This window comes from Sinocyclocheilus rhinocerous, unplaced genomic scaffold (genome assembly GCF_001515625.1).
Source record: "Sinocyclocheilus rhinocerous isolate Xijiao unplaced genomic scaffold, SAMN03320098_v1.1 scaffold395, whole genome shotgun sequence".
NCBI classification, from domain to species: domain Eukaryota; kingdom Metazoa; phylum Chordata; class Actinopteri; order Cypriniformes; family Cyprinidae; genus Sinocyclocheilus; species Sinocyclocheilus rhinocerous.
The window spans coordinates 1,270,760-1,286,650 of NW_015660890.1; the positions used below are offsets into that span (position 1 = coordinate 1,270,760).

Consider the following 15,891-nt stretch of genomic DNA (forward strand, 5'->3'; position numbering starts at 1 on the left):
ACAGTTACCATGGAAACTTGCCCGTAAAGACTGCCTTAAACACACATGCATGAAGAGGCATGTAGGAAACTCAACACTACTGAGACTCGAACCCTGCTGACTTTATTATGGTTTAGTTACGGTGTGTGATGGACCTACAAGAGGAGATATTTCCAACATGACTCTTACATGATCTTATTCATTTTGATTTTACAGTTACTACATTTATACGTTGAATGAGTTTGGGCCATTTCTTAAGCTTGTTTAATGGGTAACGCTTTACAATAAGGTTTCATTTGTTAACACTGCATTAAGTAACAACGAACAATTCTTTTACGGCATTTATTCATCTTGGTTGTCCATTTCTACAGAATTCTTCAGTGTTTCACTAAATTAACACAGTTAATGCATTATGAACAAACATGAATTCTATTAACAATGAAAAATAGTATATTTATAAATTGTAGTTTAACCCAGATTAAAAAATGCTGTAAAATACTTAACTAATGTTAACAAATTCCTTATTGTAAAGTGTTACTGATATAATGATATACTGATATTATTATTGTACCATATGTTATGTTTTTTGTACATTTACCATGGTAATACTTGGTATATGGATAGAGCTATCATTCAGTCTTGTTGTATGAATTAAAATTCCATGGTATTACCATCTGATACTACCACTGTACCATGGTACCACCTATTGTAATTTTAAAATTAAGTATATTTTAGTATATTAATAATAATAATATGTATTAATATTTTGAATTAGCTTTGACTTTGTTTTCATTTTGTTAGTTGTTTAGTACTTAGTAATAGTTAGTAGTTTAATGTTTTTGTCATATTTTCCATTAGTTTTTTTTATTTGTGATCTATTCAGCTTTATTTTTTATTTCAATTTTAGTTTAAGTAAATTTAGTACTTCACTTAAAAGAAAATTAGAATTGTTGTCTGAAATAAGTTTGTTTTTCATCAAATATTTATGTTTAATATGAACATTAATTATAATTTATATTTTAATATAATATTTATTTTATTTTGATTGGTTTTCATTTCAATATTTATATTTTATTTTAGCTTCAATTTCAATAAACAAAAGCAATTTTTAAAAGCAAAATTTCTGACCACATAATATGAAAGTTACTTTTCTAATTCAATATTTTCTAAACTGAATATTGTATCCAGCTGTGTGTGTTTATTTCACATGCAGCATCACATACAGCCATGTTGGCTCAGAGTGTTGCAGTCGCTCTAATCGCAGGGGAAAAGCAGGCGACTCTGGGGCAGTTCTGTCAGTATGAGATAAGAATAAGCTTCAAGTGCAGATACAGGCCGCACACAAATGAACCGACACATGCATCCCATGCAGTCACTCTTCAATAGCTAAAATATACACATTTGTAAATACGGTATATAAACATGCACATCTACAATAGACAAAAATCATAAACATCTCAATCTCTCTTTCATATCTAAACTCTTACCCACGTATCCCGGCGTTCCACAGGCTGTGGACATGACATCACCTGTCCCCTCCATCTTAGACAAACCAAAATCACTAATCATGATCTTTGAGCCATCTTGCGGGTTGAAATAGAGCAGATTCTCTGGCTGAAGAGGGAAAACGCACTCATATTGAAATCAAACATATCAAACCAGAACTGAACTGTGAATGTGGGTGTGTTTCGTTCACCTTTAGATCTCTGTGTACGATTCCCATATTGTGGAGGTAGTTTACAGCATCTAGTACTTGTCTGATAAGCGTACTGGCATCTTTCTCTGTGTAGAAACCTTTCTCCACAATCCGGTCGAACAACTCGCCGCCAGACACACTGCAAATACACAGAACGTGAGAGAGAGAGACCACAACAAAGAGCAGAGAGACCACTAAAAAACTAATTCCATATTAATATATACATCTAAATGTTTAGTTACATATTAAAATACTAGCAGAAATGTGTGTCCTCCTAATATACAGCACAATTGCAGGGCTGTAATTGATGTGAACTCCCCTGTAGGGGGTGCTGCATGCCGACTGAGATCAGACAAACCCACCACAGTGCAACTGATCTGAATACAGGGGGGGAAAAAACTTTATCTCGTCCCTGTAAGTGCAGAGACCAAGCCGTCACACAATGGAGCCTCGGCAAAGAACTCAATGACGTTTGGCCTCTTGATCTCCTACGCCTGCATTAGCCAGTCATTTTTATGTAAATTCAAACTCTACTACATGCAATTAGGCAAATTTAAGCTCAAAGCTGGAGAGTGCAGACAGAGCACATTAATGCTGCTTATTGAAAGTCGGAGGATGGACTTGGTGTGGTCTGAGCAGGGGTTGTTTTCAAACTACTAAGACTATAGCACCCCCTTCTGGATGGAGATACAATCGCTTTTGTTCATAGTCTTTATAGTGATTGTCTCAAAAAATGGATGCATTGCCCATTGATGCATATACGCACACGAAATATGCATGAAATAACTCTTAAGAGTTTCGTGCAGCCTAATTTATCTTTTGTTTTGATCTATATGTAGGCCGCAGTTGAAATAAACATTTATGTGCAAAATTGCCCATGAAAACCAATTTCTGTTGAAAATCAAGTTGATCTACCCATTAGAAATGGCTCCTTAAGGTAGCAAATGCACATTTGCACCTTTTCAAGTTTATACTGGATGAAGCAGCAGTTTTGTAGACCATTTTCACTACACTCTTAAAAATAAAAGTGCTTTATTTGCATTGATGGTTATATAAAGAACCTTCCATAGGACAAAAAGGTTCTTTATAATGGAAAAAAGGTTCTTCAGACTATTAAAATGTTCTTTTTTTGTTCTTTTAAGAACTGTTCTCTAAAAGGTTATTTTTGGTGGTTCTACAATATCATTGCAAAAAGGTTCCCTATTGGAACATTTATTTTTAAGAGTGTATGTAGGATTATTTCTTATTTTTACAAAGTACTTCTGCTGCCAATCTTACAATTTAAAATATATATATTCCTCCAATGCTGCACACTGCTTATTTCATTTCCAAGCCTTATTGACTCCTGCCAGTGTAAGTTATGATTATATGGACCTTTGCAGGGAAGGAAACCATAGACCTTTTGGACTTTAATTGAACACTCCTTCTCTACATCCTCATGATGCACCATTTCAATTGTAGTCAATGGATGTACAGCGCTCTCTGCTGCAGTGTGCAGACGCCCTTAGTCCGTCTCTTTCTCTCTGTCCTCATCTAGTCCTCATTTCTCTCGTTCCACTGCCGTAAATCGTGTCATATTGTGCAGTAGTGCCTGAGGATCTAACATGCATGAAGAAAACAGTCCATATCTGATTGAATCACACTTGCACACACACTTACGTGAAGAGTGAATTATGAAAAGAGTTTCTAAACGGCATCTGTGAGATCATACAGAAAGCAGATTGGTACTGTTTAAATATTCATCTCAACACCATATGCCAAAATGTTCTTCATGTTTCTCTCAGTAACACACACACACTCGGCACAACCTATTAACAGGGAAAAGAGGGGCAGGCTCCCGGCCAACTATCAAATTAACACTCTGGAATTCAAATTCTAATGCGGTTTCCAGGGGCGAAATGAGGACGGAAAATAAATGTTTGTTTCCTCTAATCCGCCTAACTTCCCTCTCGTCTCCGCATCATCAGCATTTAAAGTTGAAATGAAATCAGAATTGACCCCATTTATGCTGTTGTCTTCGTAATCTCTCATGAAAATGTAATAACAGGCTCTGTCCCTGAACCGAATTTCCTTTCGGCTGACGTCAGCAACCCCTCCCCTGCAACCACCTGTCATAGAAACCACTTTACACGATTATGTCCATTCCCAATGGATAAAGTACTGTTGTCCATGCACTCACTTTTCTTATCTACATATATGGACACAATCATTCGAGTTTTTGAATACACAACCCACAGGGAAGCAACATCATAAATTACCTCTATGTAAAGATTATTCCAGGATCAATACAAGTCAAGTTAATCTACAGCATGATGTTGATCAGCACAAAAATTATTTGGATTTATGCCTCTTTTACTTAATAAATAAATAAAAACTGTGTTACAGTTAGGCACTTACAATGGAAGTGTTAAAATACAAAATACAAGATGTAACCAATATGCATGTTAACATGATTTTATATGAAAATTAACCATTTCTGTGTCAAGTTATATATAATTTTACTGTTCCCATGACAATGTAACACCTAAAATGACTGTAAAAATAATTTAATTATTTTTACAGCTCAAATAATACACAAGTTTTAACAGAATAATGAATTTATAACTTGGAAATACACTACTGTTTAAAAAAAGATTGTTCACCATGGCTTCATTTATTTCATCACAAATACAGTAAAAACAATATTAATGTCAAATATTATTATTATAATTTAAAATAAATGTTTTCTAATTGTATATATTTTAAAATGTCATTTATTCCTGGGACGCAGAGCTGAATTGTCAGTGTCACATGATCCTTCAGAAATCAGTCTAATATGCTGATTTGCTGCTCAAAAACCATATCTGATTGTCAATGTTAAAAAAAAGTTGTGCTGCTTTTGTGCAGTATTTTTGTGGAAACTGATACTTTTTTGATTAATATAAATCTCAAAAGAACAGCATTTATTTGAAATGGGAATCTTTTGCAACATTATGCGTCTTTACTGACATTTTTGATGCATCCTTGGTGAATTAAAATATCACATTATAGAAGGAAAACTGTCAATGCCATTTCACTGGCTAACATACATTGCTAATAACAAAATTTAACATGCTCTAAAAACACACACACTGCTCTGATGCAGTAAATCGTCTTACAGGCTATATATTTATTTAATAGCGAGAGAGGGCTCATTTTTTCTCTTTAAATGCATATGATACACACACTACATGCTCCCCTTACATTAAGGTGTGCATGTGTGTGTGTGTGTGTGATTGCAGTGCTGGACAGACATGCACATTCTGCTACCCATCACCGATGTTACGCAATGCTTCTACGTCAGCATACAGCAGCGCTCAGCCAACTCACCAGACTGCCACCCTCTCTCTTCCTCTCTGTCCAGATCGACATTCTTCATCTTCCAGTTCGCTGTGATCTGGGTCGTGGCCCACCGTGCCATCCTATTTTCTTATCGTTTTACAGATTAATTTTTGTGCATTCATGTGTCAGAACATTAAGCTCATCGAAACAGAGCTGAAGTGAAGGACGGTACAGAAGTCACTTTAATACTTGAGCAAGAGGTCAGACTGTCAACTGCTGTTTAATCAAAGAGTAAAAACACAAAATACAGCGTTTTTAAGCGCAGAAATGTCTGAGGATTACATAAAGATGAGCAACAGGGCTGTTCTTATATGTCTGTCAAGGTTTCTTGTGGTAATTTAGTTTTACATGATCACTTTCCACCTTCTTTTTGACCCTTAGAACCAAACCTTTTTCGTTACTGCACTTTTAAGACTTCAGTATGTAAATGACCTCCCTTATGATGGGCTAACCTCTTCGCATGTGAAATGAGTTAGCGACGCCCCCGCTGGGTTGCTGAATACTGATAAGGAGATGATGATGTGGGCGGTAATATGTTAAAGTCATAGTTCTCTCAGTTCTGAAATGGCTGAAAATCATGGACCACAGACACCATCAAAAGGGACAGTAAAGACATTTTATATTTCGAAAGATTTCTGTTTTAAATCAATTAAATATGTATTCATCAAAGAATCCTGAAAAAATTGTATCATGGTTTCCACAGCATCTTACCAACCCCAAATGTTTGTACATACACAAGCAAATAACTGGGTATTTGTTTGTTAAAATGTCCACAGAATGAACAGAAAGACATGAGCACATTGTGCATTGTGGGTAACTGTGTAAGCGTCGCACATACTCACAGCTGCATTATTAGGTAGAGGTGATTGGAGCTTTCGTAGATGTCCTCCAACGCCACTATGTTCTCATGCTTAATTCTGCAAAACAGAGACATATAACAATGTTTATCTTTTCATCTGAATGGAAACATGGCATAAAAATTATGTGTTTTTGTGAATATTTATGTATACTGTATTCAAATGGTGTAAAACAGTACAAAAATTAAAAATTGCAAAAAATTTACATTAAAATATAGTAATTCATTAATTATTATTATAAAGGGAGACAATTTTGTGTAAAACGGATAAAATTGCTAAAAATAAATCTAACACACATATATATATATATATATATAATAAAACTTTGTGAAGGCAGGCTCAGCTATAATTGCAATTTAAAAAAATATGCATTTAGCGTTTATTTTTATGCATGTGTTTGCTGCAATCTGGCTTGCTTTGCCTCTGGGTTTGTTTAGGAAGTTAATTTAACAGAGTGGAACATTCTGGATCTTCTCATAAGCATATGAATACTTCAGTGGTGCACATAGGCCCATTTAATGTACAATAAACACTGCCAAGTTTTAAGCTATGAACTTGCATGCACTAGCATGTATGCTTTTATAATCGAAATTAACATTCACTACACATATATTTGTATGCATTTCAGGTTAAGGTAAATAACATTTTAATTGAATTTACATTTGTATGTATATACAGTATATTGTCATATGCCAAAACAACTGACTAAATGGCTTTTGAAGATTCTAAAGCATTTAGATGCACTGCTAGTCTAATTGTTGTCATCTAATGGATGCTGTTAAGGTGCCTGCTTTAAAAGGTGGCTTTTTCATCTCTTTCATATATCAACTGGCAATATTTCTCCTCTCCTTCCCTGCAGTTAACATCTCTCTCTTCTCTCGTCATGGTAACACAGTCACGGCGGCCATGTGTATACGCATTAGCGTTGCATTTTAAGTTAATTCTGATCAGCGAGTCCAACTGGCACATGATAACAGGCCAGGCAATGACGCAAGTGAGCGAACAATAACAAGACGCATGCATGCACACATGCTCATAATGGACATCAACGGGTACAGATAATACATTTGTTTTCTCCCCCCCCCCCCCCCCCCCCCCCCCCACCCCCCCCCCCCCCCCCCCCCCCCCCCCCCCCTCTCTCTTCTCTCGTCATGGTAACACAGTCACGGCGGCCATGTGTATACGCATTAGCGTTGCATTTTAAGTTAATTCTGATCAGCGAGTCCAACTGGCACATGATAACAGGCTGGGCAATGACGCAAGTGAGTGGACAATAACAAGACTCACGCGCGCACACACGCTCATAATGGACATCGATGAGTGCAGATAACACATTTGTTTTCTCCCCCCCACCTCAGTTTCCTATAATTAACTCTCTTTGTTCATCCATATGTTCAGAAAAGGTTGATCCCTACAGGTAAGGGGCAATCATCTCAGAAACGGTTCTTTCATTGGTGCTCACCGCTGTCTGAGCCCGGATAAAACAGAAAAAGGTTTCGGTTCAGAGAAATGCAAAATAAAAGACTGCAGTAAAACGCCTCCGAGCAGCCAGCAGGCGTTCGTTTTTTGTCAGAAATGCTCCTTGTATTGTTGTTTGATATATAAAAGAGTTACTGAGGTATGGATAAATCTGAGAGCAAGTGATTAATTTAGTGGTTTCATCGAGTGGTTTCATATCGATTCGCGATTCAATGAACTGAGAGTCACCTCTGATGCAGCATATTAAAATGTTAGCTTTGTAAACAAATGAATAAACAAAGACATGCTCTGTTTTTTCTTCTTAAACAAAACCTGTAGGTCGATTTGCCCTTTGACGTATTGATTTTTCAAAACTGATTATGGAAAACCCGTCTGCTGGAGGATTACAAAGCCATTCACTGGCTTAATATCCCTCTTTCATGCGTTTGCTGCTAATTCCCTCTGTCTGTTTCTCTCTCTCTCTTTCTCCTTCAGCAGTGAGTGGGCAGAAGCTGTAGCACGACTCATTCGCTGCCTCTGAAAGCATCTTCTCTTTTGATTCAAGAGGAAAAAGCACTAAGGAATAGGGGTGAAAGCAGAACAAAAAAAAAACACTCTCTTTTCCATTATTTCACAAAAACACTGCTGAGTGCCAATAAAAAGAAATCATTTAACAATAAAAAAGGTAGAATGACTAGCTATTTACTGCTGAAAGCTGCGTCTCGCTTTCTTTTGTGACAGGTGCTTTTAAGTAGTAAGTGATTCACTTCAGCATTCACATTATCTGATGTGGAGTGAGACTCATTCTCATTAAAGAAAATACACAAATGAGATCTATTTTTAAAGGCAAAGTTCACCCAAAAATGAAAATTCTGTCATCATTTACTTACCCTCCACTTGTTCCAAACCTGTCATTTTTGGACAAACTATACCTTTAACGTCGCAATGCTTCTCCAAGACAGAAATGAGATTAAATGGAGAGCAAATGGAGGTTTACATATGAAGATGTACTGTATATACTGTAAGTGCTACTCAAGTGGGTCAAAACGCACTCTAAAAATCAGCTAATTGCAATTAATGTAATTTTTTAACAGTTTTCTTTTAATTGCAATTAACATGCAATTAAGTGTCTGAAGACATTACATTGAGTTTGCACATAAATATATTCTAAAGTATATTATTTAAGTTCTCTTAATAAAAATATGCTAAAGTGTACTTCTTTTTCACAATGTTATATACTTTTACTATATGTCAAAAATTTTATGAAAATTATCTCTTTTGATTCTGTTCTTGTATCTCCTAAGAAATTTTAGGAGAAACTTCTGAGACAAAGCTAATATTTAAACAAAACAAGTAATAACAGCGATCTCTTCCATGTAAATCTTATTTTTTGTCCTGACCCATGACAAGTGATGCTGTGCTGGCTAGCCCCGCCCACCTTGAAATCTCATTGGTCCATAATCCTAATATTTCTTGACTGACTGAGACTATTGCCTTATGCAGCATTTTCACTTTTAGTGCGGACTAAAACATTTATGACTGGAAACTTCACGTCATGCCTGATTAGAACTCAATTATGTCTCGTGAGCTAAGAAAGAGCAGCCTTTGAGCAATAAAATTTCCCTCTGGGTTAGCGAGTCCCATGTCTGGATAAATTGAATTGACTTAAGTATTTAAACATAACACTAGTCAGTCAGGCAGCATGACTCTGAGGCATGCTGGGAGTGTACGTTAGCGATTCTCTGCGGGTTTTGCGAAGATTAAACTCTAACCTATGAGGGCATCTCATTATCTTCCACATATGCAGGCAAGACAAACGGACAATGAAGAAACGAACACACTCTCGTTCGTTGGCTCGTGTGTGCACTCGCTCCATCTAATTACAGGCCTATGGCATCACCCAGGAGATGGCAGACAAGCTGTCAATCATTTGGTTGCTATGATATGAGATGAGGGAGACCGAGACTTGAAGGACAAAACTGTGTGTCCGATCTCCAGGGTACGATCGCTGTGACAACAGAAGCCCATGTCAGAATCAGAGGCAGCCTTTCCTGATGAGTCTCAGGGGAAACACCCGTCACACACCATATGACACACACACCTGCTTTCATTTGCACCGACGGTGGGAAAATACCTGAGAAATGTGTTAAGCTTGTTGCTTGTATGTGAGAGGTCGGTTTGATTTGCTTTCTTTGAACTAGAGTGGGCAAATTAACAGTTGTGAAGTGATAAAATTAAGAAATAAAGAAAATATTAAACACAGAGACATCTAACGCTCGGACATACTCTCTAATATATTTGTAATGTGTACTTTTAATGGGTCATGCACTAATTTAGCTTATATCAAAATATTATTTTGGATTGCATTTTAAAAAAGCATGTCAAGATAAACTGAAGTGACTTTAACATAACATTAAAAACTATAAAATCATATTTAAAAAAATAATTGGACTTTAGTTTTTAATTTATGTAAATATAACCAATTTAAATATCTGCACAAAGGTAAAGCTGATATTGTGCCCATGCCAAGTCAGCGAGGAACACTTCATGAATATCAATTTGCACCGACGGTGGGAAAATACCTGAGAAATGTGTTAAGCTTGTTGCTTGTATGTGAGAGGTCGGTTTGATTTGCTTTCTTTGAGCTAGAGTGGGCAAATTAAGTTGTGAAGTGATAAAATTAAGAAATAAAGAAAATATTAAACACAGAGACATCTAACGCTCGGACATACTCTCTAATATATTTGTAATGTGTACTTTTAATGGGTCATGCACTAATTTAGCTTATATCAAAATATTATTTTGGATTGCATTTTAAAAAAGCATGTCAAGATAAACTGAAGTGACTTTAACATAACATTAAAAACTATAAAATCATATTTAAAAAAATAATTGGACTTTAGTTTTTAATTTATGTAAATATAACCAATTTAAATATCTGCACAAAGGTAAAGCTGATATTGTGCCCATGCCAAGTCAGCGAGGAACACTTCATGAATATCAATTAGGACAAGGGACTGAAAAGTGTAAAACTGCCTGGCAATGTAAACGCTAGCTAATTAATATTCATGAGCTCAATGATTACCAAAAATCACAACCAGCCCATCTTTGACCTCCTACATATATATTACACTACATTCTTTTATTTTATTTATTTATTTTTGTTGAAAATCTCTTATGAAGAAGTTCTCTTATTTATGTATAAAAAAACTAATATTGTGAAAAGATTACAGTTTAAAATAAGAGTTTTTTACCTTTTAAATTTTGAATGTTTTTTTTTATTATTTTAATATATTTTAAATCGTTACTTTATTTTTGTGATGGCGAGGCTAAATTTTCAGAATCATTACTCCAGTTCATTCTAATATGCTGATTTGATGTTCAAGAAACATTTCTTATTATCAATGTTTAAAACTGTTGTGCTGCTTAATATTTTTGTGGAAATATTTTGTGATACATTTTTTTTTATGATTTCTGCATAGAAACATTATAAATGTATTTATTGTCACTTTAAAAAAAATCTATTTAATGCATCCTAGCTGAATAAAAGTATTAATTTGTAATAAATTTAAAAAAACCCTACTGACGCCAAACCTTTGAAAGGCAGTGTGTGATTGGACTAAAATCGGTTGAAATTACAGATTTTTTTTTTTACATAATATTGGATTTATTCCAAAAAATATATCAAAATATTAATCAATTTTGTGATGGCGAAGCTAAATTTTCAGAATCATTACTCCAGTTCATTCTAATATGCTGATTTGATGCTCAAGAAACATTTCTTATTATCAATGTTTAAAACTGTTGTGCTGCTTAATATTTTTGTGGAAATATTTTGTGATACATTTTTTTTTATGATTTCTGCATAGAAACATTATAAATGTATTTATTGTCACTTTAAAAAAAATCTATTTAATGCATCCTAGCTGAATAAAAGTATTAATTTGTAATAAATTTAAAAAAACCCTACTGACGCCAAACCTTTGAAAGGCAGTGTGTGATTGGACTAAAATCGGTTGAAATTACAGATTTTTTTTTTTACATAATATTGGATTTATTCCAAAAAATATATCAAAATATTAATCAATTTAATGCATCCTTGCTGAATAAAAGTACTAATTTCTTTAAAAAAAAAAAATCTTACAGACCCCAAACCTTTGAAAGGCAGTGTGTGATTGCACTAAAATCGGTTGAAATCAGAATTGTTTTTTTTTTTTTACATAAAAATGGATTTATTCCAAAAAAAACTCTACTCATGTTTATCGCTGTGCAGACTATCTTTTAATACTAATAGGAAGCAAACAGTATATACTGCGCGTTCAGTATGCAGTAAGCATGCACTTATTTTCCATTCCAAACACAGTCAAAGCCTCTGTCCACACTCACGGACATGGTTCGCATGCGTGCAGCTTCACGGAGAGAGAACATCTGAGGGAGCTTCCCTGCTGTAATTGGACGAGGGCACCGGAGTTACCAAGGTAACTGGAGGTCAAACCTCAGGCAAACAAGCTCCTATCAATTGGTAAACTGAGAGAATGAGTGTGGAAGAGAGGGGTGATGCTGTTGCCATGGGTACAGGTGTGGTACGGGAAATGGAACTCACTTGCGTAGAACGGCAATCTCATTCTCGATGCTGCTCTCCTTGCCCTTCAGTGCTTTTTTAGGGATGCACTTCACAGCGAACATCTTTCCCGTGGACCTCTCCTCTGCCAGCACCACCTCTGAGAACGCACCCCTTTAAAAGAGAGAGAGAAAAGAGGGTTTATGGCTTCATTTATGATAGAAGAGCTGGAAAATACTGACAGTGTTAGTTGGATGCTACAGGTTAATGCATGTAGCTGAATGTAAGCAATTGATACAGTCAAAAAATTAAATATTAGTGTTGTCAATCATTGTTACCGTGTTTTTGGACTATGTTAATACTATGGTAATCTTTTACTATGAATATTGTAATCATTATGTACTATACTGTATTTTAAAATATGAGGTTACTATCCAAAACTTTAACAGTAATTTTATAAAAATTTAGATAAATGCAGAAAAAAGTATTTTTTTTCAAGTTTTCAGTATTTTCACTGGTCTGAGACTTCTGGACCCCAGTGTTTTCATAGTGAAGTCAAGTCAACTTAATTTAGCGTTTCATACAATACAGATTTTGAATTACAGGTGTTTCAAAGCAGCATTACAGCATTAAACAGGAAAATATGAAACAAATTCAAGTTGCTGTAAAGCAACACTAAAAAACTATAGTGTCATTATTTTATAAGTCAGTTCATTGTTGGTTCAGTTCAATAACTGTGTAAAATTAATTATGAAACCAGTTCAATTGTTATAAGCATTTTTCCAGAAGACAATAACGTCATTATTCTGCCTGAGTCAGTTCAGTGTTGATTCAGTTCAGTTTAATAATGTGTTGATGTTGTAAAATTCATCAATTATGAAACAAATTCAATTCAGCTATTCTGATTCCTTCCTAACAGGCATTTTGCAACATCAGCATGTTATAACTGAATTGAATCAACAATGAACAGACTCGCTGAGTGTTGCAAAATTCGTCAATTGTGAAACAAATTCGATTCAGTTATAAACATCTGTACAGAAGACAACATTATCGTTATTCAGTGAGTCAGTTCAATGTTGATTCAGTTCAGTTCAATTCAGTGGTAATGTGTTCAGAACTGATGAATTATGCAACATCGACTGAACTGAATCATGAACTGAACTGAATCAACATTGAACCGATTCATTGAATGTTGCAAAACCCATCAATTATGAAAAAAATTTGATTCAGCTGTAAGTACTGTAGCTCTACAGAAGACAGTAGTGTCGTTATTCAGCTCGAGTAAGATCAATGTTAATTCAGTTCAGTTTAGTGTAAATGTTGCAAAATTCATCAATTATGAAACAAATTTCATTCAGCTATAAAGCAGCTAGAAAGACAGTCAATATTCAGCTTAAGTCAGTTCTATGTTGATTCAGTTCAATTCAGTAATTAAATTCAGTTCAATTCAGTAACAATGTTTCAAAATTAGTCAAGTTATGAAAGAAATTTGATTTGGCTATAAAGCAGCTCTATAGAAGACAATAGCATCGGTATTGAGCTCATTTCAAGTCAGTTCGAGTTTTGTTCTCATGCAATAGTGTCACTGCAGTCAAAACAATAATATTGCTGAATATTAAGTGTCTTTTAAACCCCAACTAAGCAAGCCAAAAGCGATGCTGGCAAGGATCCCAAACTCCATCAGGTGTGGAGAAAAATTAGAGAAAAAAACCTTGGGAGAAACCAGGCTCAGAAGGAAGGCCAGTTCTCCTCTGGTCTAATTGAACAAACATGATTTATAACTCCAGGCTGCATAATGAAATTGTGTTTGTTGCTTAAAGCCTAACATTTAACATTTCCAAGTATATGTGCACTCAACAGTGACTCTAAAAACACACATATTTACAAACTAGATTTGCATTTCCAGAAGGAAACACCAGTGCTCGCAAGGCATCAGCAGAGTGGTGTTAAAGTTTTCTGTAAGTTCGGTAAAGTTATTGCCAGTGCCCTTGAGCAAGGAACATAACCTCAGGTTACGCCAAAAGGCCTAAACCTGGAACAAGTGTACTGGATAATGGCTACTTGCATAATTATTGTTTTTTTTTTTTTATTTAAACTGAAGTTCAACAGGAATTTATTACTATTTAATATTAATGTTGCAATGTGACGAAAGTAGCAACAGATCTTTTTATCTGCATTATGATGTACATCTGAGTGAAACGGATTACTGTACAAGAAAAATATGTAGGGTTAAAACGTAATAAAAAAAAATACTGTAAAAATGATTTTTCGAAGATGTAAATAAAACAAACACTTTTGTGCATTTCGTCTTTCTACATCAATTTTTTAAATGAATTTTTAGCTTCAAATGTAATAGGTATGTTATTCCCTTTTTATAATTATTTATTGAAATTTACTAGCAATTTCTGAGTATTTTCAGTGTGATAAAACGAGCACAATGAGATCAATAACATGCTTTTGGAAAATAGATGAGTGAATTTTAATTTTCATGCAGACTTAATGGTTTCATGAAATCTGACATGATCATATGTGAAATCAATTTAAAGTGGTCCTATTATGCTCTTTTACAAAGTCTTGATTTTGTTTTGGGGAAGAAGTGCTGCATTGCAAGCACTGTAACGAGTCGGTCAAATCAGTTTACTCAGCGACCATCTTGGTAACACTTATTTTAGCTATTTCCTAGGTAATGAACATATAAGTAAAGCTCTATATTTGAATGAGGAAAAATCTTGAAACTGTTTGTCAAGAATTTTCTTCAATAGTATTTTAATTCAGCAATAAAATCTGACAACGAGATCATAAATGTAGCTTCTTTAGCTCAAATCTCATTAAAACTGTATTTTTCAGTCTGGTCCAGGACAGTTTTGTATCAGGGAAAAAATATATAATTAAAATAATATATTACAAATATTACAACATGGCCACAGTAAAAAAAAAAAAAAACCTGTTTGCACCTGATCATTATAATAAAAAACTCAAGTTAACGAGGGGATCTGCCTTTTTAACATAAAGGTGGGACTGAATTTTATTGACCGCTGTAATTTCTCTCATTCATTAATCTATGAGTGGTCCATCTTCTTCCCTTATACAGTCTCTGATAGAGCTCACATGGCTAACACACCTGGAGCTTGAATACTGTGCTTACTGAGAATGAGATCAGTATAAGGTTACTGACCTTTACATTTTCATTTAAACTAAAACATATCCATCAGATCTCAGAGTTCAGCTGAATTAATGTGTGTCGCAATGTGTGTGTGTGTGTGTGTAGAGAGGGGTGGCCTGAGATTTGAGAACACCCATTTGCTGATGAGGTCCCTGAGAAAATCTCCATCTCATCTGCCATCTGCCAGCACACGTAAAAGCTTTTAAAACACTGAGCAAAGAATTAGGGAATATTTGCTTAGGCAATCTCACACTGTTGCTATACTGCTGCTGCTGCTGTATACACCAAACACACTGTTCAGCATTTTGTGTGTATGTAGCTCATCTTTCTTTTTCTGATATCTTCTATCATGTTGGTTCATGAGTGAATCTTACAAAGTTGATCAAGAACATATCTTAATACATATTTCAAAAAATAAGAAAACATTTTATAATTGGATATTATGGAACAAGTAGGGCTGTGCAAAAAATCGAATGCGATTTTCATGCGCATCTCGTCCGGCATTTACTACACATAGCCGTAGTTCACTGACAAGCTACGCAAAATCACGTTCATAATCGCAGACGATTTAATCGCGCGATTATGAAAGTAGCGGTGTGCCTGTCATTTTTTCCTTTTGATTTTGAAATAAAATATGACCCAGACGTGATTTTGTGAGATTGACGTGCTTAGCGTTTTCTTTTTCGCTTCTATATGAATGCATGTGTTTGAAGAAAGAATACTCTACAGGATTAAATATACAGAAATGAGTAGGCTATAGAAATAGTTTGCAACTGCCATCCACAACACACACACACACACACACACACACACACAT

At 35.0% G+C, this 15,891-nt stretch overlaps 2 protein-coding genes across 4 annotated transcripts in view; one reads left to right on the forward strand and one right to left on the reverse strand.

Annotated features, from left to right (window-relative positions):
• Positions 1-15,891, forward strand: part of LOC107726016 (ADP-sugar pyrophosphatase-like) — a 76,851-nt gene that overhangs the window by 15,209 nt on the left and 45,751 nt on the right. The gene's annotated exons all lie outside the window — the stretch shown is intronic.
• Positions 1-15,891, reverse strand: part of LOC107726013 (calcium/calmodulin-dependent protein kinase type 1D-like) — a 55,020-nt gene that overhangs the window by 9,513 nt on the left and 29,616 nt on the right. For all 3 annotated transcript variants that reach the window (XM_016535465.1, XM_016535467.1, XM_016535466.1), the window contains exons 2-5: positions 11,954-12,085; positions 5,878-5,952; positions 1,676-1,814; positions 1,467-1,593 (exon numbers count right to left, since the gene is read on the reverse strand). In XM_016535465.1, the coding sequence (XP_016390951.1) occupies positions 1,467-1,593; positions 1,676-1,814; positions 5,878-5,952; positions 11,954-12,085 (473 nt within the window). The remainder of the gene's footprint in view (positions 1-1,466; positions 1,594-1,675; positions 1,815-5,877; positions 5,953-11,953; positions 12,086-15,891) is intronic.